The 27,404-nt window shown below is 37.4% G+C and overlaps 1 protein-coding gene across 5 annotated transcripts in view; it reads right to left on the bottom strand.

The window, feature by feature from the left end:
- Positions 1–27,404, bottom strand: part of PPP4R4 (protein phosphatase 4 regulatory subunit 4) — a 103,727-nt gene that overhangs the window by 56,799 nt on the left and 19,524 nt on the right. For all 5 annotated transcript variants that reach the window (XM_042235416.1, XM_042235417.1, XM_027957357.2 and 2 more), the window contains exon 3: positions 7,839–7,941. In XM_042235416.1, the coding sequence (XP_042091350.1) occupies positions 7,839–7,941 (103 nt within the window). The remainder of the gene's footprint in view (positions 1–7,838; positions 7,942–27,404) is intronic.

The raw sequence follows: 27,404 nt of genomic DNA, 5'->3' as shown, positions 1-27,404 counted from the left end.
CACAAGCCATTATTGTTAGAATGGGAATGATGCTTTCCTGCACATACCTAAGTAGAAGTGGATGAGACTGTTTTGTTTCTGAGCCCTGAATATTCCTTACTCTCTTACAAGCTTAACAATATATTTATTTTATTTTATTTTTTAAGCATGTACACCCGTGGCTAATTCATGTCAATGTATGGCAAAACCAATACAGTATTGTAAAGCAAAATAAAGTAAAAATAAAAATTAAAAAAATAAAATAAAATAAAATTAACCATACATTTAAAAGAATGCTTGTGAGACCTCATCGAGAGTGTCAAGATGTTCTGATATGGGAACATTTTCTAGGCTATCTACCTCAACAAACTACCAAAAGGCTAGTAAATCCATACAGTTTTAAATCAAACAAAGACCTTTATTATGGTGTAATATGTGAGTATCTTCTTAGTTTTATAATTTTGTGAGGATTATAGATAAACATATCCATAAATTATCCTTTCTATCATCCAAATGCCTAAACTCAGAAACCATATTCAAATAGTAATGGTGGTCCCATTATCACAGAAATAAAAGATTTTCTAATTAAGAGATTCAGAAGTTTCAGCTCATTTTTACTGTAGGCAGGATAAAAATTACAAATGATTGAATGACTAAGAAATTCAAGTGAAAACACTGGTCTCCACTAGAATTTATCATACTGAAAGGCAGTATTTTTAGATCTATTAAGAATACTAGCTTGTGTGATTTTTATATATGCCCAGAAAACAACTATATTTACAGTCAATGTTTTCACTGAATTTACTACTATCATCAAAGAATTAATGATGTTACTCTATTTTGTCTTTATGGATATACATAAAAAGATATAACACAGATATTATTTTCAGAATGCATTGTGGTCAGTGTACTTTTATTTTTGAGCTATAAACCAGAGAAGAGTCATTTTATACCATCTGTCTATGCTCTCTAAATCCTTTGGTTAATCCTACTTCTTTTTTTTTTTCTTAGTGAACTGGAAGAATAAGTTACACAATTTTATGCTTCCTTTCCTGTAAAAACTCCTCATAAGACCAATTCTGACCCTGATAAATTTTCTCCATCAATCTGACATTACAGGAATAACTTCACCTTACTTCACATCAGAGTGTCCTTAAATGCTTAGCCTGTCAGTAGAGACCTACTCTATTGTGGGCTTTTTATGACCTGCAGGGAGTCTGGAACATCATGTTCTGCTTATTATGTAGAACTGTGTTGCCTTTACAAAACCCTTCTTTTTTCAAGAACTTAACTTTTAACTTTTCTCAGAAAACATCACTGGCAGTGAGGAAGACAAGTACTTTTATTTTTGAAGTACAAACCAAAGGAAAAGGCAACTTGTATCATCTCTGTGCTCTTTAACTCCTTTAGTTAAGACTATTTCTTTTTTTCTTGGTGTATGGTAAGAATAAATTATATAATTGCATGCTTAAGCAAAATATTATAGTTGAACAGAATTTTTTCAGCCTAGGTTTTCTCAACTGTCAAACAAGAATAAATATATGGCATGGAATTGTTAAGAAGTTTAAGAGGATGTATCTAAACTGCTGAGAACAAGGCCTGGCCCACAGGGAGGGTTCTTCACTTTATTATCTTGGTTATCCACATTTCTGTACCACTTGAAACAGAACTTAAAGAGTAGGTAAAGCTTTCAGTAACAAATATATTTATTTACATAGCAAAGGTTGTCTATAAAAAAAATTTTAATAAAATCTTTTAAATCTACTTTTATTCAGTAGATATAAAATACTCAAATAATCACATTGGGAGAAACTTATGAGAAAAGTAGAAGTGATAAGTCTTTTCAGAATCAAAAGATGGGGGTACCACACATACTGATCTTAAATAATCAAGTTTCATATGATTAAGTCTACTTTATCTCTTCCTTAATATGTATCTTTCTCCCACTCCTCCCCGCAAAAAAGGTCTCCCTAGAAATGTCAGTCAGCACTGTATCACTTCACTGATAGACTGTTTATACTTCTCATCCAAGAATACCATTAGTGGTTCAGGCCAATGTGTCATTGATCTTTCAGGTAGACATTTACTGTCTCAGAATATTAAGCTCAATCAATGCTCATTTTAAAATTATTTTTGAGTGCCTATTTTTGCCAAGTACTGTTCTACATTCTGGGGAGAGAGTGATAAATCAGACTGACAAGACTTCTGTCCTGATGGAAGAAACAGAAAAGAATGGTAGGTGAGGTAGAAAGTTAGTCAGGGTCATTTTAGAGAATGGTAAGGAGTTTTATTCTATCTGAAATGAGAAGTTACTTGTATTACTTTCCTCTATGTGCATGCTCAATTGCTCCGTTGTGTCCAACTCCTTGCAGCCCCATGGACTATAGGCTGCCAGGTTCCTCTGTCCATGGGATTGTCCAGACAAGAATACTGGGCTGCCGTTTCTTACTCCAAGGAATTGTCCCAACCCAGGGATCGAATCCAAGTCTTCCGCATCTCCTACAACTGGCAGGTGGATTCTTTACCACTGAGCCACTTTCCTATGGTTGTTATGATAAATTAGCACAAACTGAAAGGCCTAGAAATGTATTCCCTCACCGTTCTGGAGGCCATTAGTCCTAATGAGTATCACTCAGTCAAAATCAAATTGTTGGCAAGGCCACACTCCCCCCTAGGCAGGATCAGGCACTTGCCTCTTCCAGCTTCTAGCAGTTGTTGGCTTTCTTTGGCTTGTGGCCACATCACTGCAGCCCCTGCCTCTGTCTTCACACTGCTTCCTCCTCCAGGTCTGGGTCAAACCTCCCTCTGCATGTGCTGGCATTTAGGGCCCACCCCAATTATCCAGGATAATCTCCCTCAGTCAAGAACCTTACCCACATCTATAAAAGCTCTTTTTCTAAAGAAAGTGACATGTATAGTTCCGGGATGTGGTAGGAACTGTTCTGCCTACCACACCACTTCAGTAGTTTTCATTCAAGAATGAAAGATATGATTGATCTCTCTGAAAGATCTTTAAAAGATCTCTCTGAAGAAAAAAAATGAACTATGTGAGATGATGGATGTTTTAAGTATTTGATAGGGGTGAGTATTTCACAATGTATAATATATATTAAATCATTGCATTGTATACTTTGAATATACACAGTTTTCTTTGTCAAAGTTTATTTATTTGTTCCTAAATAAATAAATGTATTTATTTGTTCCTAAATGAATAAATAAATGAAAGATCCCTCTGGCCAAATGGGCTCCGGAGAGCAAAGGGAGCAACAGGTCCAGTGAAGAGGCTACTATAGTAATCAGAGGAGAGATGACTAAGGCTTAGGAACTAAAATGACATATTACCTATTTATTGACATCATGATCGGCTAATGAGGCAGTTAACTGTGGTAGAGCAGTTAAGAGGAAGGACCTGGGTGTCAGACTCCTTATTCAAACCTCATCACACCATTTGCTAGTTTTGTGACTTTGGGAAAGTTAACTGACCTAAGTTGCGGCCCATATAGAACTGCCATGGGCATTCAAAGAGATGAAGAATCAACAAAGAGTTGTAAAATGTTTGACAGAGTGCTTCACCCATCTTAAGACCTCAACGAATGCTAGCCATTTTTATTTTTATCTGTTCCTGACATTGCACATCTTCTAATAGATGGTTTTACAACATATCTTTTGGTTCCCAAAATAAGTGAAAAAACAATAACAGGATCCAATAACTCAACAAGCAGAAACTTTTTTGCACTTGATTTATAAAGAAGGCACTGATATCACATGGTTAATGATATCACTATTTTAAATTTTATAAAGGACCACAATGTTTTAGAAATGTATGCTGGTGAAACAAATTCTTTCATCTTCAGACAACCAGAAGTTCAGGTCAAATCTTAACATCCAATATGAACTCAACTTAATATGTCACAGGAAGAATTCAAACTTAATCAACAAAGACCACAGAAAAAACCTGTTTTCTTTTTCAAAAGATATCCTAGGATTAAAAATAGATACAGTAATTACAGTAGACCCTTGAACAACATGGTTAAGGGGTGCCAACCTTCCACTTGGTGGGAAATCCAAATAAAACTTTACAGTGGACCCTCCCTGTTTGCCAGATTCGGTAACCACATATTCAACCAAAACCTGATCGTGAAGGACTGTGGTACACGTTTACTGGAAAAGTTCAAGTAAAGATGGGCCCAAGCAGTTCAAACCCATGCTGTTGAAAGGTCAACTGTACATTCAGAAGTGTCTCATATCTAGAATTAGACAGAGAATTTGAATTGGAGGTCAAAATGTTTCCTTTCTGGATTCTTATTTAAATTAACCTTGAAATGAGTGATCGAATTGCACTATCATTCGTCATCCACTTCGGACAGAATTTAGAAAGCAAACTGTAGAATACTACAGTTAGTTCAGTTCTAATTCTGCCTCTCTTTCTGCCATTTCATTTTTAACCTCAAATTCCTTCATCTCTAAACAGTGAAAAGAGCAACCTGTTTTAAAAGCCATTTTTAAGTTAATACATTATTATAAAGATGAAATGCAAATGCTGTACAACAAAACAGAAACAGAATTAAAAATCTTTTGTTTGGTGAAATTTTATAATACATAAGGCCAGAAAAATCTGCATCGCTTTATCTGATGTTCTTCAAGGTAAAGATAAGGTACAGTGTGAATTCTAAAAAGCTGCTTATACTATTGTTATAAATGTGAAAAGAATCTGGAGAACGATTAACTTCTTACACAAAATATTTATTATTCATGTCTTTAAATTCTCGAAAAGTAAATCAATCATAGAAGATTATCATTAGTAAGTACTCAAATTATTTTTTCCCTGTTGATGTAATAAACTATCAACCAAGACACTCAAAACCAGCAGAAACAATCTAGAAATCTGGAAGTCATTCCTCCATTTCCCACATCGGGTCTGTCATTAAGTTCATTCTATCTCAATAAATACATCTCAGACATATCCACCATTCTCTGTCATCCTAATTTGCTCTCCTGCTCCAAGCCAGCTTCACATATTACAAGGACTAGAGTTGCAACTTCCTCCCACTCCAATCTACTCTCCACACAATTAGCAAAATGATCACTGCAAAATATCAACGGGATAAATCCTTCTCAAAGTCCTGCCCAGCTTCAAGTCTTCAAGGCCTTCCACTGTTCGAAGAAAGAATGACTCTTGCACTCTCTGTCACTGACCATCTCTCTAACCTCTTTAAGTCATGACCTACCCTTACCCACTGGACTCCACCACACTTACGACCTCTTTGAATTCCCCCAACTCCTTCTGCTCTCTCTGCCTGGACCACTTGTTCTCATCTCCTCAAATGGCTGTTCCTCCTATCCCATCCCTTCAGCTTTCAGTTCCTCAGAGATGCTTCTTTGGCCTCCCAATGCTCAGTTGGTACCCTCTCACTCCCGACTCCCCCGCTTCCCCCCCACCACTTCCCCTCCGGACTTTACTCTGTTTTTCACGCTCACCCACTTGTTTAATGTCTGTTTCCCGGCCCCTAAAAAACTTCCTTGAGGTAAGTTCTTGTTTTGTTCACCTCTGTCTTCTCAGAGCTTAGAACAGTGGGAAGTACTCAGTAAATATTTACGAAGTCATTATTACTAAATGCTCACTTTGAGACACAAGATTGCTTTTTTATAAAATTAGCTAAGGGAGTATGGCCATGCAAAAGTGAATAAAGCAGCTCTGTGTGATTTTTGTCATACTTGTATCACCTGGAAGTCACCACTCACAGAAGCAAGGCAGAATTAAAGAAGGTGTTATGAGTACCAATAAATCTTAATATCTGAACATTATGATTTTAAATGATTTGCTCATAAACATAGGTTTTATTATTTGAGGTGCAGTTGCTTAAATGTTCAGCTGCCTACATTTTACATTAAACCCTCTATTAAAGTCAGTATTATTGCCCCTATTAAAAAGTCTTTCCCATTTGCTTAATTCATCAGCATTTTTACATAAAGTCAGAACCACACATTAAATAATCCCCTATGCTTGTTCTTTCATTGCTTTCCATAGTTTCTATGTCTTCCTGATACAGAATCTAATCAGGGACTATTTTCTACATTTTATAGTAAAGGGTAAGATAGATGAGCATCCTAAATAAATGGCTGCTTGTTGATTAAAGAAATGAATGAAATCATTCAGCAATAAAGATTTTCTCAGTATAATATAGTCATTAGTTCATATTTTCCTTATATGCATTTATTCAGTTAATCTTCTATATTATGAATTAAACTTAATATCTTTAAAAGGTTACTAAAATCTTATCCTCTATAACTTAGTTATATAGTTTCAGCAGAAACATTTGACTCTTTGTATAAATACACTTTATATAATATTCTATATATATTTCCATGAAATTAAATCTTTTTTTTAGATATTAGTATTTAATTAACTTCAGTGTGAACTCTTTGGCAAACACTTTTTTTCAAAATAATTCAGAGACCTCTAAAGCTCACCACTGTCTATCCTTCACCTTTCATTCTTGCTTTATGAAACTTATAACTTGCAGCATGCTCTCTTGGCCCAGATTCAGCCTGCTCAATGCAGACTGTACAGTGTGCTCAATATTTTGAGCTATAAATCTAATTTGCTTATGCATAATAACTCCTTAGTCAAGAGGATCTACACCTGTTCCCTTCTACAAGTGTTTAAGTGGTACTCCTAGGTGACATACTAACAAGCTTAGGTCAGTTAATATCACTTCAGTTGAATGAGAAATTAAACCTAGACTGTGTAGACTTCATTCCACTGAAATTATAGAATGAGCTGAGAAAAACAGACATGAAACAGCTTCCTTTGCTTTTGAATCACATGTACTACTAAAAAAGCAATTTCTCCATTCACCTTTATAATAAGTTTTTATATATATATATATATATATATATATATATATATATATACACAAAATACATCCATATTGCCTGCATAGAAATCTGGGCATCTTATAAAAATAACATGTTATAGCCCTGATCTTCATCACTGGAAGCATGCTGTATATGCCTAAAAATAAAACCCAAGGGCACATAATAATAGTATTTTAAACACATATAAATTAATTAAAAAAAATTTTTTTTAAGTTAATCCAAATAGAAAGCTAAAGCCAAGTCTATAAAACTCACTATTTGCAAGCAGAATCCCCTGTACTATGTAACCTCCTTGACCTCATTAGTAGGTAAGCTCCCTGAGGACCCAAAAGGCATTATCTGTTGTGTTCATTCAAGTTCTATTACAGAACACTTTGCATATGGTACAAATAAATAATATTGCATGTATCAGATATTTAGTATTGTATATTAATAATTAATATTAAATAAAGAAAAGAAAGTTCTAATAGATCAAACATTTTATTAGTAGCAGGAAAACTAATCTGAAGGAATTTAAAAAGCAATTAAACATAAAACTAAAAATACAGTGGCCATAATCCAATCTTTATTTGATGATTCTTGAGCAGTCACCAAAAGGTGACTATTAAGACTATCAGTTAAACTGTATTATCAATGTTCTAGAAATATTATTAATAATATGTTTATGTCAACAGAATACCAAAAAAATTGCTATGATTTTATAAGACTAAGATTTTTTTTTGAGCTACTGAAAACATAATGTTTCTACTGGGAAAATGATTAGAGAAAACTTTGTAGTTTTAAGATCTAGATTTCTCCATTTCCATCAGCTAAGTTCTCTAAATATTTTCAAAATAATTCAAAGTATTTATAATACTTCCTCCACTCAATGGTTAGGTACAAAATATCAGCCATCCAAAGCTCTGAACTTTTCTCCTGGCAATGACAACGTACTACTGGGAAGACATGATGAATTCAAATCTTATTTCACAGCAACTTACTCTAACTTTTGGCAAGACTCTCCGAAGTGTCTCAGCAGGGTTCTGTCGCATCAGAAATGGAAGATTCGCAATCACGCTTGTTCCCTGGATATCCTGACCAGCACTTACAAAGAAAACACAAATTTAAGATTTGTAACTATAAATTTGTGATTATAATTTACATTGTAAAAAGCAGGGATTAACTTGAAAACAACTGCTTTTAATAATGAACACCAAACTTCTGACAATTTTAAACTTTAAATGCATCAATTAGATATAAAAATTAAGCCAGAGCTGAAATTTCATTAGGTAAATCTTTCAACAAATACATGGAGATATTAATTATGTTTATGCTAAAACATGATTATCTACACACGTCTTACTGAAAAAATACTGAGACCATTATTAAATACTTACTTTAAAATTCAACCTCATTTTCTCCTATGACCTGCCAGTTTGCTATACTTTATAAAAATAGATTTGATAAATTTCATTACAGTAAAATACTAATAATCATAACAGCAGCAGGGACAGCAACAAAATTAGCTATAGCAGAATCATACAACTTTCTTCTAGTACAATGAAACTATCTGTTGCATTCCACTGACTCCGAGTTGCCAGAAACTTAATAATATATATACTCTATATTCTTAAAAGTCAGTAGGGTATAGTTATATGGTACCTTTTTGATACAGCATTCATTAGGTCACTGAGGTGTTACCAAAACAATCTGTAATACTCTAGCGGCCTAAAATTCTTCTCAAGAACCATTCTCATGCAAAAACTAAGAGACACAGATGTGTGTAACGGACTTTTGGACTCAGAGGGAGAGGGAGAGGGTGGGATGATTTGGGAGAATGACTTTCTAACATGTATACTATCATGTGAATTGAATCGCCAGTCTATGTCTGACGCAGGATGCAGCATGCTTGGGGCTGGTGCATGGGGATGACCCAGAAAGATGTTATGGGGAGGGAGGTGGGAGGGGGGTTCATGTTTGGGAATGCATGTAAGAATTAAAGATTTTAAAATTTAAAAATAAAAACTAAAAAAAAATAAAATAAAAAATAAAAAATAAAACACAAGCTAAGCAACATAAGTTGTGCAAGTAACTTGAAACATAGCTACAACAAACGTCATTAAATGTGGTGTCACCTCAGAAAGAAATTCCACCTATCCTTAACTGATACTAATTTGAATATTAATTACTGATGCCATAATATTTATTTAAGTAAAAATGATTTCAGTTAACTCTCCAAATGGAATTATTTGTTAGTACACGTATATAAGGCCTTAATAAGGGAACTTCCCTGGTGGTCCAAAGGTTAAGACTCCATGCTTCAACTGCAGAGGTCATGAGCTCAGTCCCTGGTTGGGGAACTAAGATCTCATATATCCCATGGCACAGCTGAAAAAAAGACCTTAATATGGCTTTTTTAAAGAGTGTTTTCAAGTATTATTTTATTTGCTTCAGTGCTTTGTAAATTCTGCTAATAAGCAGCATATTCTGACTAAATGAAGCTGCACTGCTGTGAAGAACAAGTCTTTTCCCTGCTGCAGTATCTCTGTTCACTTGCTCAGTCGTGTCTGACTCTTTGTGACTCCAGAGACTGTAGCCTGCCAGGCTCCTCTGTCCATAGGATTTTTCAGGCAAGAATACTGGAGTGGGTTGCTATTTCCTCCTCCAGGGGATCTTCCCAATCTAGGGATCGAACACGCGTCTCTGATGTCTCATGCATTGCAAGCATATGCTTTTCCACTGAGCCACTGCTGCAGTATGGTAGGCTGCAAAATATAGGTCAGTACAATCTTTCCACTATTCTCATCACTCTCTAAGTGAATACTTTAAGAGACAAAATTCAAGAAGGAAAGAGAAGGGAGGGAAAAAGGAGAGCCATGCCAAGGTGAGGAGAAGACCAAAAAAGGGAAAATAAAACTGCATATAAAAGCACTACTTGCAGCTGGCTGAATGCTGCATATGTGTGTGTGCCCAGTCACTCAGTCATGTCTGACTCTTTGCAACCCCATGGACTGTAGCCTGTCAGGCTCTTCAGTCCATGGGATTTCCCAGCCAAGAATACTGGGGTGGGTTGCCATTTCCTACTCCAGGAGATATTCCCAACCCAAGGATCAAAATCTTGTCTCCTGTGTATTCTGAACTGATTCAGTTCAGTCCAGTTGCTCAGTCGTGGCCGACTCTTTGTGACTCCATGAACCGCAGCACACCAGGCTTCCCTGTCCATCTTCAACTCCTGGAGTTTACCCAAACTCATGTCCATTGAATCAGTGATGCTAACCAACCATCTCATCTTCTGTCGTCCCCTTCTCCTCCTGCCCTCAATCTTGCCCAGCATCAGAGTCTTTTCAAACGAGTCCGTTCTTCGCATCAGGTGGCCAAAGTATTAGAGCTTCAGCTTCAACATCAGTCCTTCCAATGAACACCCAGGACTGATCTCCTTTACGATGGACTGGTTGGATCTCCTTGCAGGCCAAGGGACTCTCGAGTCTTCTCCAACACCACAGTTCAAAAGCATCAATTATTCTGCGCTCAGCTTTCTTTATAGTCCAACTCTCACATCCATACATGACTACTAGAAAAACCATAGCCTTGACTATATGGACCTTTGTTGACAAAGTAATGTCTCTGCTTTTGAATATGCTATCTAGGTTGATCATAACTTTCCTTCCAATGAGTAGTTCAGTTCAGTTCAATTCAGTCATTCAGTCATGTCCAACTCTTTGCGACCCCATGAACCACAGCATGCCAGGCCTCCCTATCCATCACCAACTCCTGGAGTCCAATGAGTAAGCATCTTTTAATTTCATGGCTGCAATCAGCATATGCAGTGATTTTGGAGCCCAGAAAAATAAAGTCAGCCACTGTTTCCCCATCTATTTGCCATGAAGTAATGGGACTAGATGCCATGATCTTCGTTTTCTGAATGCTGAGCTTTAAGCCAACTTTTTCACTCTCCACTTTCACTTTCATCAAGAGGCTTTTTAGTTTGTCTTCACTTTCTGCTATAAGGGTGGTGTCATCTGCATATCTGAGGTTATTGATATTTCTCCTGGCAATCTTGATTCCAGCTTGTGCTTCTTCTAGCCCAGTTTTTCTCATGATGTACTCTGCATAGAAGTTAAATAAGCAGGGTGACAACGTACAGCCTTGAACTGGTAGGCTTTATTTACCACTGAGCCACCTGGGAAGCCCAGGTTGAATAGTGTCCCCCCCTCCTCCAATAAAATATATCTATACCATAATCCTGGAAACTGTGAATGTTATCTTAATTTGAAAAGGGATCTTGAGATAAAGAGCTGGTCATGGATTATCCAGTAGACTATAAACCAAATAACAAGTGTCCTTAAAAGAGACATTCAGAGAAGACAGAATAGGAGGCAATCTGACCAGAGAGCAGAGACTGGAGTGATGTTGCCACAAGCCAGAGAGTGCTGACAGCCACCAGAAGCTGGAATAGACAAGTAACAGATTCTTCCCCAGGGCCCCGCTGACACCTTGATTTTGACTCAGTGGCTACTGATTTCAGACTCAGTTGCTTTTTTAGCAACTACTAGTTGCTAATGAAGCAACTTAGCAGCAGCAGCAGCAGTTGCTAAAAAAGTACTTGCTACCTTTAGCCTCCAGAACTGTGAGAGAATACATTTTTGTTGTTTTAAGCCATCCAGTTTGTGATGATTTACTACAACACCACAAGAAACAAACAGACCACTAAAGAACTAAAAGAGGAGAGAAATACCTGAAAAAGGAATGTTTCATCTGACAATGCCTGGGCCAAAGTAGAGGTTTGGCAAAAGTCTCTTAAAAGGATGGATGAATGGATAACTCATTGCATGAACTGATGTCATGAATATTTAATATGAACATTCAGTAAATTTTATTTACTTACTTACTTTGCAGTTAGGAAAATATATGATCACTAATACCTCATAGATAGGAAGGCAAAATATTTCATGGAAATTAAAGCAGGAAAAAAATTCATGATAGATTTAAGACCCTAAATAAATAGTTACATTAAAGGTAAATGATCTAACTATACCAATTAAAAGACAGGGACTGGCAGAGTGGATTAAAGGACCTGACTCAACTAAATGCAGCCATAAGAAACTAATTTCAAATATAACAATATCAGCAAGTTGAAAGTAAAGAACAGAAAATGATATAACACAGAAATATAAACCAAAGTAAAGCAGTGGTGGCCAAATTAAGGTCAAATAAAGTCAACACCCTTGTAAAGAAAATCACCAGAGATAGACAGGGACATTGAAGATAAAATGATAAAACAGGAAATCTACCAAGAAGACATAGCAATTCTAAATGTGCATACATCAAATATAATTGCAAAGTAATTTGAAACAAAAGGTACAGTACTGAAAAGAGAGTTGTCTAGACAAATACACAGCTAGATAGAGACTTTCATATTCCTCTCCCAACAACTGATGCAACTAAACAGAAAATCATCAAGGACATAGAACTCAACAACAACCAACAAGATCTAATTAACTTTTATAGAACACTCTCTATCCAACAACAGTAGAATACACATTCTTTTCAAGTGCTCAGAGAACATACACCATGGAAAACCACATCCTGGGCCATAAAACAGTCCTTTTAAAAACTGAACTCATAAAAGGAGTTCTCTCTGACCACACAGAATCAAACTAGAAATCAATAATAAAAAGATAACAGAAAGCTCTCTGAATTTTTGGAAATGAAACAACACACTTCTACATAACTGTGTCAAAGAGGACAATTTTTAAAAATACACTGAATTAAGTGAAAATGAAATACAAAATATAAAATTACTATATTTATAATAATAAATTTATACATTTTGAAAGGAAAGAGGAAAAAAGGCAAAAATCTCAAATTAGTAATCTAATGTTTCATCTTGAGAACAAACAGTCACAATGCAAGCAAAGGAATAAAAACAGAAAACAATAGAAAAAATAAATGAAACAAAGACTTGGTTCTTTTAAAGGATCAATAACACTGATTAACTTTTAGCAAGACTGACAAAGTAAAAACGAGAGAAGACACAAATTACCAATATCACAATTAAAACAGGAGATATTGCCATAGTCCCCATACATATCAAAAAGGATAATATGAGAATGCGATAAGTGATTCTACACACATAAAACTGAAAACTTAGACAAAATAGACCAATTCCTCAAAAAACTCAAACTGCCACAACTTATCCTATACAAAAAACATTATTTGAATAGTTCTACAACTATTAAGGAAATTGAATTCATATTTTAAAACTCCTGGAAAAAATCTCAAGGTTCAGATTGTTTCACTAGAGAATTCTACCAAACAGTTAACAAAGAGTTAATACCATTCTACACATTCTCTTCCAGAAAACAGAAGGGAAAAGAACACCTTCTGAAAGCACTTTAAGAAGCTCTTACTATACTGATAACAAAACCTAGAAAAATTAAAATACCCGCACAGAGAGAACAATATCCCTCATGAATATAGATGCAAAAATCCTTAACAGAGTATTAAAAAATAAAACACAGTAATACACTAAAAGAAGAGTTATACACCATGATCAAATGGGATTTACTGCAAGAATGCAAGGCTAGTTCAATATTCAAAATCAGTATAATCTATCATATTAACAGGTTAAAGGAGAAAAATATCAAAAGTATCAATGCAGAGGGAATATTTGACAAAATTCAACACATGAACACTGAAATTACAAACAAAATACCATTTACAATCCCTCAAAAATGAAACACTAACAAAATTACAGGACTCGTATGCTGAAAACACAATGTTAAAAAAATCAAAGCAGACCTAAGTAATTAGAAAAACAATCTATGTTCATAGATTGAGAAATTCAGCATAATAAAGATGTCAATTCTCCCAAATTGGTGTATAGGGTTAATACAGTTACCATCAAAATCTCAACAAGATTTTTGGGAGGTACACAATATTTTTCTAAAATGTATACGGAAAGGCAACAAAACTAGAATAGCTAAAACAATTTTGAAAAAGAATAATGTGGGAAGAGTCTGTCTATTCAATTTTAAGACTTGTTATATTGCTACAGTAACCAAGACAGCATGGTATTGGCAGGGGAATAGACACATAAATCAATGAAACAGAAGAGAAAACCCAGAAAACAACCTCCACATATATACACACTCCATAAACATGCACAGCTGATTTTTGACAAAGGTGCAAAGATAATTCAGTGAAGGAAAGAAAGACAGCCTTTTCAACTAATCATGCTAGAGGGGCAAGAAGACACCCGTAAGCCAGAAAACAAAACAAAACAAAAAACCCCAAACCTCCAATAAAAATAAAACCAAAATGCCTTGACCCAAGTCTCACAGTAAAATGAATCTATAAAATGTAAAACTATAAGAACTTTTTAAAAACCCACGAGAAAATCCTCTAAATCTAGGATTAGGCAAAGAGCTCTTAAATTTGACATCGAAAGCAGGATCTATAAAAGGAAAAATTGACAAATTGGACTTTATTGCAATTAAAAACTTTTGTGCTGTGAAAGACTTTGTTAAGAGTTAAAAGACATGCCATAGAGGAGGAGAAATATTTGTAAACTACATGCCTGACAAAAGAATAATATCTAGAATATAAAAAGAACTCTCAAACTCAACATTAAAAAAAAAAAAAAAGCACACAATCCAGTTAGACAACGGGCAAAAAGAATGAGGCTTTTTAATGAAGATTATATACAGACTGTAAATAAGCACATGAAAAAGTTCAATATTGTTAACTATTAGGTAAAGTAAACCCACAGTGAAGTATCACTACACTAAATCACTCATTCATTGATGGTAGAAACACAAACTGATACAGCCACTCTAGAAAAAAATTGGCAGGTTCTTAGAAGATAAAACACGCAATTAGCAACTGTACCCTTCAGCATTTATCCCAAAGAAATGAAAACTTAGGTTCACACAAAAGCCTGTGGATGAATGTTTTGAGTGGCTCCATTTGAACCGAAAAAATGTCAACAACCTATATATCCTTAAATGAGTGAATGGTTAGACCCACTGTAGTCCATCCATACCTACACAATGCTACCCAGAAATAAAAAGGAACAAAAAGTGCTGACAGATGCAACAACCTGATGAATCTCCGGAGAAGTGTGCGAATGAAACACTAGTCAACCCCAGAAGGTTACACACTGTATAATTCCATTTATATAACATTCTTGAAACAGCAAAATTATACAAATGGAGAAAAGCTTAGGTGATTCCCAGAGTTTGGGGCGGGGGCAGGAGGAAAAAGACGTGGCTACTACAGAGTAACGTGGGATTCTGGGTGGTAGAAAGCCTACCTGTCTTGATCATATTGATGTCAATATTCTGGTTGTGTACCATACTACAGTTTTTCAAATATTAACACAGAAGTGTTGGGTGGCACCCCACAGGCCAACAAACCTTGAAGTTGCCCAGCCTCAAGACAGAAGAGACCAGAGACAGGGACAGAGACATCAGCGATTTACTGGATAGGGAATCTTTCACAGCTGAAACAAAGGGTCCTGGAGCAATAGTCCACCATTTACAGCAGATGGCAGGCAGGGCATGGTAGCAATCTTTGCTTTTTCCCGGAAAGAGGCTACCAGTGAGAGGGGGAACTGACATCAGGCTGGCTCCTCAGTTACCAGGGAAAACAGCAGCTGGGGCACTTCCCTCACAGCCCCTCAGTTAACCACCATCACAAGGGCAGATGTCTCCCTTGAATAAAACTAGGACATGGAGCCATTTTGGCTTAGGGATTAGAACAGTCACTGGCTGCAGCAGGCGGAAGCACAGTCACGAGGCAGGGTGTAAGTGAAGCAGGGACTGCTCGGGCAGAGGATGTACAAAGAACAAGGGAACAGCCATGTGGATGAAGCAGACCTGCCTAACTATTATCTCTTTTGTTTGTTTTTATTTTTTAATATAAATTTATTTATTTTAATTGGAGGTTAATTACTTTACAGTATTGTATTGGTTTTGCCATACATCAACATGAATCCACCACAAGTATACACATGTTCCCCTTCCTGAACCCCCCTCCCTTTTCCTTCCCCATACCATCACTCTGGGTCGTCTCAGTGCACCAGCCCCAAGCATCCAGTATCATGCATCGAACATGGACTGGCTATTCGTTTCATATATGATATTATACATGTTTCAATGTCATTCTCCCAAATCATCCCACCCTCGCCCTCTCCTATTATTTCTTACAACTGTCTCTGAATCTATAATTATCTCAAAATAAAAAGCAAATTTTTTAAAGATCAATGTGACAATGTTTTTTTAAAAACACATATGAACACCTCAACAGATGTAGAAATCTGACAAATCCAACATTCATTCGTGATTTAAAACTATCATGGGTGGGATGAATTGGGAGATTGGGATTGACATACATATACTACCATGTATAAAACAGATATCTGATCAGAACCTACTGTATATCACAGGGAACTCAATGATCTGTGGTGACCTAAACAGGAAGGAAATCTAAAAAAAGTGGATATATATGAGTGTATAAGTGATTCACTTTGTTTACAGCAGAAATTAACACAACATTGTAAAGCAACTATACTACAATTAAGAAAAAAATGACCAACAAATTAGAAATAGAAGGGAACTTCTTTAACCCAATTAAGGGCATCAGTGAAAAACTTATGGCTAACATCATACTTAACCATGTAAGAATGAATGTTTTCTCACCAATCATGAACAAGGTAAGAATGTTCAAATTGACTGCTTCTAAAATTCAACATTGTGTTAAAGGTTTGAGTCAGCACAATAGGCAATAAAAAGAAACAGCTTACAGATTGGAAAGGAAGAGGTGACACTGTAATGTACAAAATAGCTAGTAGAACTAATAATGAGTCTAAAAGTGTGGCAGGATACAAGGTCAATATACAAGTCAACTGTATTTCCACATACTAGAAAAGAAAAATCATAAACAGTAGGAGGAATTGGGAGATTGGGATGACTCACATATACTACCGATCAGTTCAGTTCAGAGGCTCAGTCCAACTCTTTCAACCCCATGGACTGCAGCATGCCAGGCTTCCCTGTGCATCATCAACCCCCGGAGCTTACCATGTCCATCGAGTCAGTGATGCCATCCAACCATCTCATCCTTTGTCATCCCCTTCTCCTCTTGCCTTCAGTCTTTCCCAGCACCAGGGTCTTTTCCAGTGAATCAGTTCTTCGCATCAGGTGGCCAAAGTATTGGAGTTTCAGCTTCAGCATCAGTCCTTCCAATGAATATTCAGGACTGATTTCCTTTAGGATTGACTAGTTGAATCTCCTTGCTGTCCAAGAGACTCTCAAGAGTATTCTCCAACACCGAGTTCAAAGGCATCAATTCTTTGGCCCTCAGCTTTCTTTATAGTCCACTCTCACATCCATACATGACTACAGGAAAAACCATAGCTTTGACTAGATGGACCTTTGTTAGTAAAGTAACGTCTCTGCTTTTTAATGTGCTGTCTAGGTTGGTCATAGCTTTTCTTCCAAAGAGCAAGCATCTTTTAATTTCATGGCTGCAGTCACCATCTGCAAAGATTGGGAGACCAAGAAAATAAAGTCTTTCACTGTTTCCATTGCTTCCTCATCTATCTGCCATGAAGTGATGGGATTGGATGCTATGATCTTCATTTTTTGAATGTTGAGTTTTAAGCCAGCTTTTTCACTCTCCTCTTTCACTTTCTTCAAAAGGCTCTTCAGTTCTTCTTCATTTTCTGCCATAAGGGTGGTGTCATCTGCATATCTGAGGTAATTGATATTTCTCCCGGCAATCTTGATTCCAGCCCGGCATTTCACATGATATACTCTACATATAAGTTAAATAAGCAGGATGACAATATATAGCCTTGATGTACTCCTATGCCAATTTGGAACCAGTCTGTAGTTCCATGTCTGGTTCTAACTGTTGCTTCTTCACCTGCATACAGATTTCCCAGCAGGCAGGAAAGATGGTCTGGTATTCCCATCTCTTAAAGAATTTTCCACAGATCATTGTGATTCACACAGTCAAAGGCTTTAGTGTAGTCAATAAAGCAAAAGTAGATGTTTTTCTGGAACTCTCTTGCTTTTTCTATGATCCAACAGATGCTGGCAACTTGATCTCTGGTTCCTCTGCCTTTTCTAAATCCAGCTCAAACATCTGGAAGTTCACGGTTCAGGAACTGTTGAATCCTGGCTTGGAGAATTTTGAGCATTACTTTACTAGCATGTGAGCTGAGTGTAATCGTGCGGTAGTTTGAACATTCTTTGGCATTGCCTTTCTTTGGGACTGGAATGAAAACTGACCTTTTCCAGTCCTGTGGCCACTGCTGAGTTTCCCAAATTTGTTAGAAATACATAAATTACTTTTTTAAAAAAGAATAAAATTTTTTAATTAAAAAATATTTAAAAGACTTAAGAGAAAGTCATATATTGGGTTCAGTCTGATTTTTCCATAATAGCATATGGAATATCCAAACGAACTTTTTGGCCAACTCAACATATAAGAGATCCAACATACTTTTAATAGGAGTCCCTAAAGAAGCAGAGCAAGCAAAGGATCCCAAAAAAAAAAAAAAATTGAAAAAAAGATTCAAAAGAGCACACCGTATACCTGAGAAAATCAAACCAGCATAACCAACACTGAAAGGTGTTACAGAACTTTAAAAAAAATCCTTTGGGCTTCCAAGAAAATGAGCACGTTACTTAGTAACAGAAGGAACATACAGATTGTCATTCAACTTTGACAGCTATACCAGAAAAGCACATAATAACCTGTAGGTGACATTGCTTACTATAAATAGAACATGAAAAAATATAAAAAGTACACTTAAATTATAATTATAATCTCTATCAAACACATATGGATCTATGCTACCATCAGGATTTCCAGATGGATAGGTGGTAAAGTATCTGCCTGCCAATGCAGGAGATACCGGTTCGACCCCTGGGTGGGGAAGATCCCCTGGAGGAGAAAATGGCAACGCACTCCAGTATTCTTGCTGGGAATTCCACGGACAGAGGGGCCGGGCAAGCTACAGTCCATGGGGTCGCAAGGAGTCAGACATGACTAAGTATGCATGCATGCTACCATCACCAGATGGAAGGAACCCAGAAATAATCAGCATAAGTTTAAGTTAACAATATAAAATTCAGTTTATTGCTATGTGGTATGGGATATGTAATTTTAAAATAAATGCTGATCAGTACTAGATTTTTTTTTTTTTTTTTTTTTTACAAAATAAGCTTCCTATACTTCAAAGCCTACAACTTCCAACTGAAAGGCACAGGGAACAATCCTCCTGGCTACAACATGAGCTCCTCTTTTCTGTCCTAACTGTGTTATTCTTTGGGGCATGTTCCTTTTCTAGGATACCTACTCAGAAACAAGAGGACACAATCCCACTCACTCTGCAAACCACTCCTCTAAAACTAAAAAGAACTGGGTCAATCATCTAAGCTGTACACTAGTGGCTAAAAAGAAAAGATAGGGAGGGGGAAAAAAGACCTAGTGAAATAAATAAATTTAGGACAGCTGCCTTTTAAATTAATGCTACTAATTATTTTATTCCCATTGAGGGAATGCACCTATTTCAGAGAGCCTTTTATAGTAATATGTTAAACCAATGAAAAATAAGTCAATCCACTCAAGCACTTTTCGGTAAAATAGAAGGTTTCTCAGTCTTCATTATCATCCCAGTCCTGCCACTGTCATGGGCAACTTCACTCAGCTGAATGAGGAACAGCTAGTTTTGGCCCCCCTAATACAATGAGATCTGGCTCAAATTTTACATTCCCCAATGCTTAGCACAGTGTATAGCACACAGTAAGGGCTCCAAAAATACCTGTTGATTTAAAGTGAATTTGTCTCCACATCAGCAGCCATTGTCAAAAGCTGGATCACATTACCCAGAAATGCTCCATCTCTAGAATCTCAAATTCCGTGATCTCCTTTGCTACCCATAACCTCTTATCTATTTTTCTATTACTAAATCCATCTTTTACCCTCATTTCTAATCCCTTCACTTCCTACTTATTCTCCAGTTTCTAATATTCCTCCTAGTGTCACTTTCTTCCTTGGCAGCCTAATCCTCCCTATTACTTCAATTACACTCTCACCAATAAACTTACTTATTCAATTCTTCTCCTAATTACAACAATAAAAATAGTATCTAATATACTATATACTAGGCATTTAATAAACACCTTCCTTGAGACGTATTATTAGAAGTATGAGGGCTTCCCTCATAGCTCAGCTGGTGAAGAATCCGCCTGCAATGCAGGAGACTCCAGTTCGATTCCTGGGTTGGGAAGATCCACTGGCGAAGAGATAGGCTACCCACTCCAGTATTCTTGGGCTTCCCTGGTGGCTCAGCTGGTAAAGAATCCACCTGCAATGCAGGATACCTGGGTTCGATCCCTGGGTTGGGAAGATGGCCTGGAGAAAGGAACGGCTACCCACTCTAGTATTCTGGCCTGGAGAATTCCATGGACTGTATAGTCCATGGGGTCGCAAAGAGTCAGACATGACTGAGCAACTTTCACTTTCCCTTTCACTAGCTCCATTCCAGAGATGAGGAAATCAGGGCTTAGAATGATGAAAGTACTTGCCCAACATTACCCAGAGTGTACAACTCCAAAAGCAATGCACTGATCATCACACACACTGCCTCTCTTCCAATCTGTGCACTCAGTTAATACCAAACTCATCCATCTGTTTTTTTCTATCCCACCCCTGCTCACAAGCTATGTAGCACTAAAAGATAAAACTGCATAATAATGGTACTTTTAAAAAACGTACAATTAAAAAAAAAAAAAGCCAGTCCTCAATGATGTGAGAGGCAAACAAAATGATAATCAATTTGTGGGAGATCAAGAAAAGGACCAGAAATTCGTAGTATATCATATTTGCCTAAAGCACTTTCAGAAACATTATCTTGAGTTTCCAAAAATGAGGCTTGTCTGTGCTAGTGCATGAAACCCATGCCCTTGCCCACAAAGAATAAGCTGCGTGTTGCAACAGATCTAGATACTGACAATCCTGTCTTTCTCTATTCTTATTCCTTGTTTCAACCTTGTGAGAGCTCAAAATCTAAAGAAGATGACGGACTCACACGCTAAAAATTCTAATCATACAGCAAGAATGAGCTAGACAACCTGCACTATTTACCAAATGGAAATGGTTTCCTAAATCAATGGGAAAACGAAGAGGGGGAGGGAGCAGATGCTATCCAAAGGTGAGCACATAACAGTCTCCTGGAGAAATTAACCTAAGAACTGTAACTCTGCTGTTTGACTATGTGTAGGATCCTAAATGATTTGTAGGTATAGAGCCTGCTATCTAGACTAGGATCACTGCAGTTCTCATTTCAAAACCCCAAATACAACATATAAGCAGCTACTACTGTGTTTGGATTTGTAACAGTGAAACAGATGTCACCCAGGCCATGCTTTGAGTTTCCAAAGAAAACTAAACTGGACATAGTTGATATTCATTTCTTTATCCAAAATAATTAAAGCTTGTCTCAATGAAAAGAACAAAATTTTAAACATGATTAGCTTAGAGAATTAAACCTCCAAGAAAGACAAAACTTCTTTTGAAGACAAAGATGACTCAAGAATCTAAAGCAGAAAATACCAAGTATCAATCCACAACATCAAGAATTTTTCAAATGTGGTATATTTTCATGTTGTACTATAAAACTGAATCCTTAATAATGTTACATCTTCAAAACATCAGGTTAGAAAGCTTGCAAAGTTGGAGAACCATTCAACTCTGTTTACAGTTATCATGTTTAGAATCACTGAGAAACGAATTATATTTTTAATAGCACCAGAGGAAGGCAAAAGAAAACTGACATTTGAAGGCCTATGTGTCAGGCAAGATGCTTTATATATACTATCATGCTATTCTTGATAATATTTATGCAATATATTTATTTATTACTTCTTTTATTGGAGTAAAACTGCTTTACAATGTTGTAGTTGTCTGCTGTGCAACCTGTGAATCAGCTGTATGTATACATATGTTCCCTCCCCCTCAAGCCTCCCTCCCACCCTCCCAGCCCACCCTTGAGGTCATCACAGAGCACTGAGCTGAGCTCCCAGTGCTATACCGCAGCTTCCCACTATTTTACACATATGTCAAGGCTTGTCCCACCCTCTCCTTTCCCCACTGTGTCCACAAGTCCATTCTCTCCATCAGCATCTCTGTTCTTTCCCTGCAAACAGGTTCATCCATACCATTTTTTCTAGCTTCCATATATATGCCTTAATATACAATATTTGTTTCCTCTTTCTGACTGACTTTACTCTGTATGATGGATTCTAGGTTCATAAACATCACTATGAATCACCCAATGTCATTCTTTTTCACGACTGAGTAATATTCCTTTGTATATTAAATATATGCCCCACATCTTCTATACTCCTTCACCTGTCAATGGACATCCAGGTTGCTTTTATCTCCTGGCTATTGTAAATAATGCTGCAATGACTATTGGGGTGCAGGTGTCTTTTTGAATTAGGATTTTCTCAGGGGTATATGCCCAGCAGTGGGATTTCTGGGTCATACAGTAGATTGTTAGTTTTTTAAGGAACCTGCATACTGTTTTCCATAGCATTTACAACAATTTACATTCCCACCAATAGTGCAAGAAGGTTCCCTTTTTACTTGAAAGTTGAAGAAACCGAGTCCCAAGGGAAAAAAAAATGTGACTTCCCCAAAGTCATCTCACTGAAGATTAGAGAAAGACTTCGAGCTATTATACCACTTATAATCATCGTTTCATCCAGTAAAAGTGGTGGACTGGCAGCCTAAATATGTCTTCAAGTTGGTAATTTTGCAAGAGAAAAATGTGCACACAAACTATTTAGTGATATTAATCACTAAATAATCACTAAAGAGCCTCTTGATGAAGATGAAGGAGGAGAGTAAAAGAGCCGGCTTAAGACTAGATATTAAAAAGCTAAGATCATAATCTGGCCCCGTTACTGCATGGCAAACAGAAAGGGGAAAGGTGAAAGTAGTGACAGATTTCCTCTTCTTGGGCTCCAAATCACTGCGGATGGTGACTGCAGCCATGAAATCAAGACAGTTGCTTCTTGGCAGGAAAGTGATGACAGACCTAGACAGTGTGTTGAAAAGCAGTCATTACTCTGCCGACAAAGGCTGGTATAGTCAAGACTATAGTCTTCCCAGTGGTCACGTATTGTTGTAAGAGTTGGACCATAAAGAAGGCAGAACGCCAGAGAATTGATGCCTTAAAACTGTGGTGCTAGAGAAGCCTCCTGAAAGTTCCTTGGACAGCAAGGAAATCAAACCAGTCAATCCCAAGGAAGATAAGCCCCGAATATTCACTGGAAGGACTGACGCTGAAGCTCCAGTATTCTGGTCATCCAATACAAACAGACGACTCAATGGGAAAGTCCCAGATGCTGGGAAAGATTGAGGGCAGAAGGAGAAGACAGCATCAGAGGATGAGGTGGCTGGATGGCATCACTGATGCTATGAACATCTGTTGTTCAGTCTCTCAGTTGTGTCCAACTCTTTGCAACTCTGCGGACTGCAGCGCACCAGGCTTCCCTGTCCTTCACCATCTCCCAGAGCTTGCTCAAACTCATGCCCATTGAGTCAGTGATGCCATCCAACCATCTCGTCCTCTATAGTCCCCTTCTCCTCCTGCCTTCAACCTTTCTCAGCATCTGGATCTTTTCTAATGAGTTGGCTTTTCTCATCAGGTGGCCATAGTATTGGAGCTTCAGCATCAGTCCTTCTAATGAATATTCAGGATTGACTTCCTTTAGGACGGACTGGTTTGATCTCCTTGCTGTCCAATGAACATGGACTTGGGCAAACTCATGGTTTTGGGTTTTTTTGGCAAGAGAAAAATGTGCACACAAATTATTTAGCAATATTCACATTATAATAAATTCTTTTACTGATAATTTCCACTATCCATCTTTTACTATCCCAAAGCCGTGTCAACATAGTAAGCAGAAACTATCACGCATTGTGAAAAGGAGACAATCTTCTGACTACAGCAGTACCACAACTTATAAAGAGAACATTTCATTTTGAATGGCTCTTCAATTTCACATATGAAAACCTGAGCTCATGACTCCCCTCCCTCTTTTTAACCACAGAGGTATAAACTTCCCTCTGCTTCTCCGTGGACATGTCTTAGAATTACTCTAACCTTTCTTCTCTCCCTCACAGCCCACATCAAGTCTCACAACAGTATACAAGATAAGCATTTTCCTCACTTGTTCTACGGTAGAATGAACTTATCAAGGAGCAAACATACCTGCTGCATTAATAAATTTTTCCTTGTTTATGTATTGTTTATTCAGGGTTTTTTCCATATTATATTTCAGTATTAACAGGATAATATTGCATGTTAACTTTGATATGTTTTTAATTTGATGTACATAGAAGGATAATAATTGTTAAAATTTAGTTTCAATTATATATACTAATTCCCCCACACAAACACATATATGTATATACTAGGTCACAATTTTTAAATGTATTCCTTACTTGTGAATCATGGTAAAAAAATATTTTTTTGAAAATCACTGTTCTACAGTGTTCTGCAAAGAGTAAAAGGGAAGATTACCAACATCTGCCCTAAACATTGAGCTATAACAGGAATATTGAAAGGTATGTGAAACATGAGTTCAAGAATAACACTACGAACTTGGAAGATTCCTGGAAACATTGTAATATCTCCTTTTATTCTTCTTAATGTCTCCATTAACAGATGGTAGTAAAAAATCCATTTTAAAATACTTTTTAAAAATATAAAGACATAAAACATAGCAATGGAAAGGGACTAGCTAAGAGAACTGGGTTTACATATCAGCCAATCCAGGAAGCTAAGAACCCAGGAGAAAAACAGAATAGTAACGGACAGCTATTTTTAAAAAGAGATAGATGGAGAAAATAAGGCCAAATCTCTGGCACCTGCAGAAAGGAAGGATGATAAACAGCTATCGTAGGGAGGGGAGGAGACCCGATTACTTAACCTATAGAAGATGGGTGGGCTGATATGTTCAATAATTCAGTAAGTGTTTATTCAAGAGCTGCTGGGGACCAGGCACTCATTCTGGAGTCTAATGATCACAATCTAATGATGCTTTACATCTAGCCAGAGAAAGTATCAGACAAACAAATATGGAACTGAGTGCTTATTACACATTGGACTCCGAGGTGAGCCCTGGCAGGAACATGGTGATAGACAGACAGACACAAACCCTGCCCTGTTAGAGCTTCATAGTCAGAGAAGAACAGGTTAAAAAAAAAAAAAATCAATGAAATCATGCTAAGTATGCAAAGACCCATTAAGGAACAGTCTACAGTACTATCAAGAACACTTTTAATATGGAGGTCAAGGAGGCCTTCCCTGAAAAGTCAAGCCCTGAAAGATGAGCAGGAATCAGCGACAAGTGAGAGAGTGGAAGGAACAGTGTGTTCCAAGGTCCCAGGCTGATGTGATTTATTCAATGATTTCATAAAGGCTTACTGATCTCTCAGTATTTGACAGTCACTGTGTTCTAGAAATAGAAAACAATAAAAACAAAACACTCTGATTCTGTGTATCTGAATTAGAGTGGCAAGGAAGGAACACCTTCTTGCAGAAATAAAATCAATAGGACTTAATATAAAACTAATGACTAAGAGAAAAAGGAAGAGTATAAAATTATTCCCAGGTCCCCCTCCAGCACAATTTAAAAGGATGGTCAGGCTCCAGTAACAAGTACAGGCATATTTAGATAAAAAGTAAAGAATTCTGTTTTGGGCGCATTGAGTCTGAAAAGCCAGCAAGGCATTCTGGTAGAGACGTGGTGGTGGTGGTGGCACCTGGCAGACATACTGGCCCAAAGCCAGGGAGAAAAGCCCAAGCTACAGCCACCGGTTTGGAAATTCTGTCAGAGAGATACTAAGTCTGGAAGTGGAGAATATGACACTTCTAGATTTAGTAGAAGGAGAGTCCCTAACACAATATACATAGACCCTGTCTGCTCCTCTGACTGATGCTACTGTAAATTGGGCACCACATCAGGAGAAATACAAACAAATCATTGTAAAATGTAAAAGCTCATCGGTCAGCCCAAAATCAATCTGTAAAAGTTGTGTGAAAGTGAATCCTTTTCCATGATGTTAACGATAGGATATAATGGAATGGTGCTGAAGAAGGCCTATACATATTAATTCAATCCCTCACACTGCAACAATGAATAAACCAGCATCCACAGAGACTATGGAAGTAGTTCAAGGTTTGACCCCACAGCAGCATGCCTGGCAACATGCCAGGCTCCCCTGTCCTTTGCTATCTTTCCAAAGTTTGCTCAAATTCATGCCCACTGAGTCAGTGATGCTATCTATCCATCTCATCCTCTGCTGCCTGCTTCTCCTCTTGCCCTCAATCTTTTCCAGCATCAGAATATTTTCCAATGAATAGTCTCTTCTCATCAGGTAGCCAATGTACTGGAGCTTCAGCTTCAGCATCAGTTCTTCCAATGAATATTCAGGGTTGATTTCCTTTAGGATTGACTGGTTTGATCTTGCTGTCCAAGGGACTCGCAAGAGTCTTCACCAGCACCACAAGGTTAGCCAGCTAGATAGTGTTCAAGGTTAACCAGCTAGTCATTGCCACAGTCAGGATACTACCTCTAAAAAACAAGAATCTAATTTAAATAAAACAACGAAACTAAGATCACTCATGGATTCCTTAATAACAACTTAATTTCACACGTATATTTTCTTCCTTTGAAGGAGCAGAGAAATAGATGTACTAACCATGTGCTACTGCTGCTGCTGCCACTTCAGTCGTGTCCAACTCTGTGCAACCCCATAAGATGGTAGCCTACCAGGCTTAGCCGTCTCTGAGATTCTCCAGGCAAGAACAATGGAGTGGGTTGCCATTTCCTTCTCCAGTGCATGAAAGTGAAAAGTGAAAGTGAAGTCGCTCAGCCATGTCCAACTCTTCACCTCTGCAGCCTACCAGGCTCCTCCGTCCATGGGATTTTCCAGGCAAGAGTACTGGAGTGGGGTGCCATTGCCTTCTCCAATTAACCACATGAGGAAAGCTGATAACGAGGGTGAGCACAGAGTTAAGTTTACAGAGTCATGGAGTGAAACAGTCTCAGCAGCATGGCTAGTTCAGCTCCCTCACTTCACTGACAGAATTCAGAGGAGTTAAATGATGCTCCTAAGGTCACACAGCTGGTTCGTGGCTGTGCTCTGTTTCTTAGCAACAGGGATTAAAAGAAAAACTCAAGTTGCTGTGCATAGCTTTCACTGCCAAATAAAAAGAAACATAAAATTAGTCTAGAGACTAATATACATTGCTGTTGAGTCGCTAAGTCATGTTCGACTCTTTTGCGACCCCACAAACTATAGCAGGATATTTTCAGGCAAGAATACTGGAGTGGGTATATATATATGTATGTGCTGTGCTGAGTCACTTCAGTCATGTCAGACTCTTTGCGATCCTATGGACTGTAGCCTGCCAGGCTCCTCTGTCCATGGGGATTCTCCAGCCAAGAATACTGGAGTGGGTTGCCAAGCCCTCC

Source organism: Ovis aries, chromosome 18, assembly GCF_016772045.2.
Source record: "Ovis aries strain OAR_USU_Benz2616 breed Rambouillet chromosome 18, ARS-UI_Ramb_v3.0, whole genome shotgun sequence".
Taxonomy (NCBI): domain Eukaryota; kingdom Metazoa; phylum Chordata; class Mammalia; order Artiodactyla; family Bovidae; genus Ovis; species Ovis aries.
The sequence above is the reverse complement of the archived record's forward strand: the minus strand, read 5'-3'. Positions and strand labels throughout refer to the sequence as shown.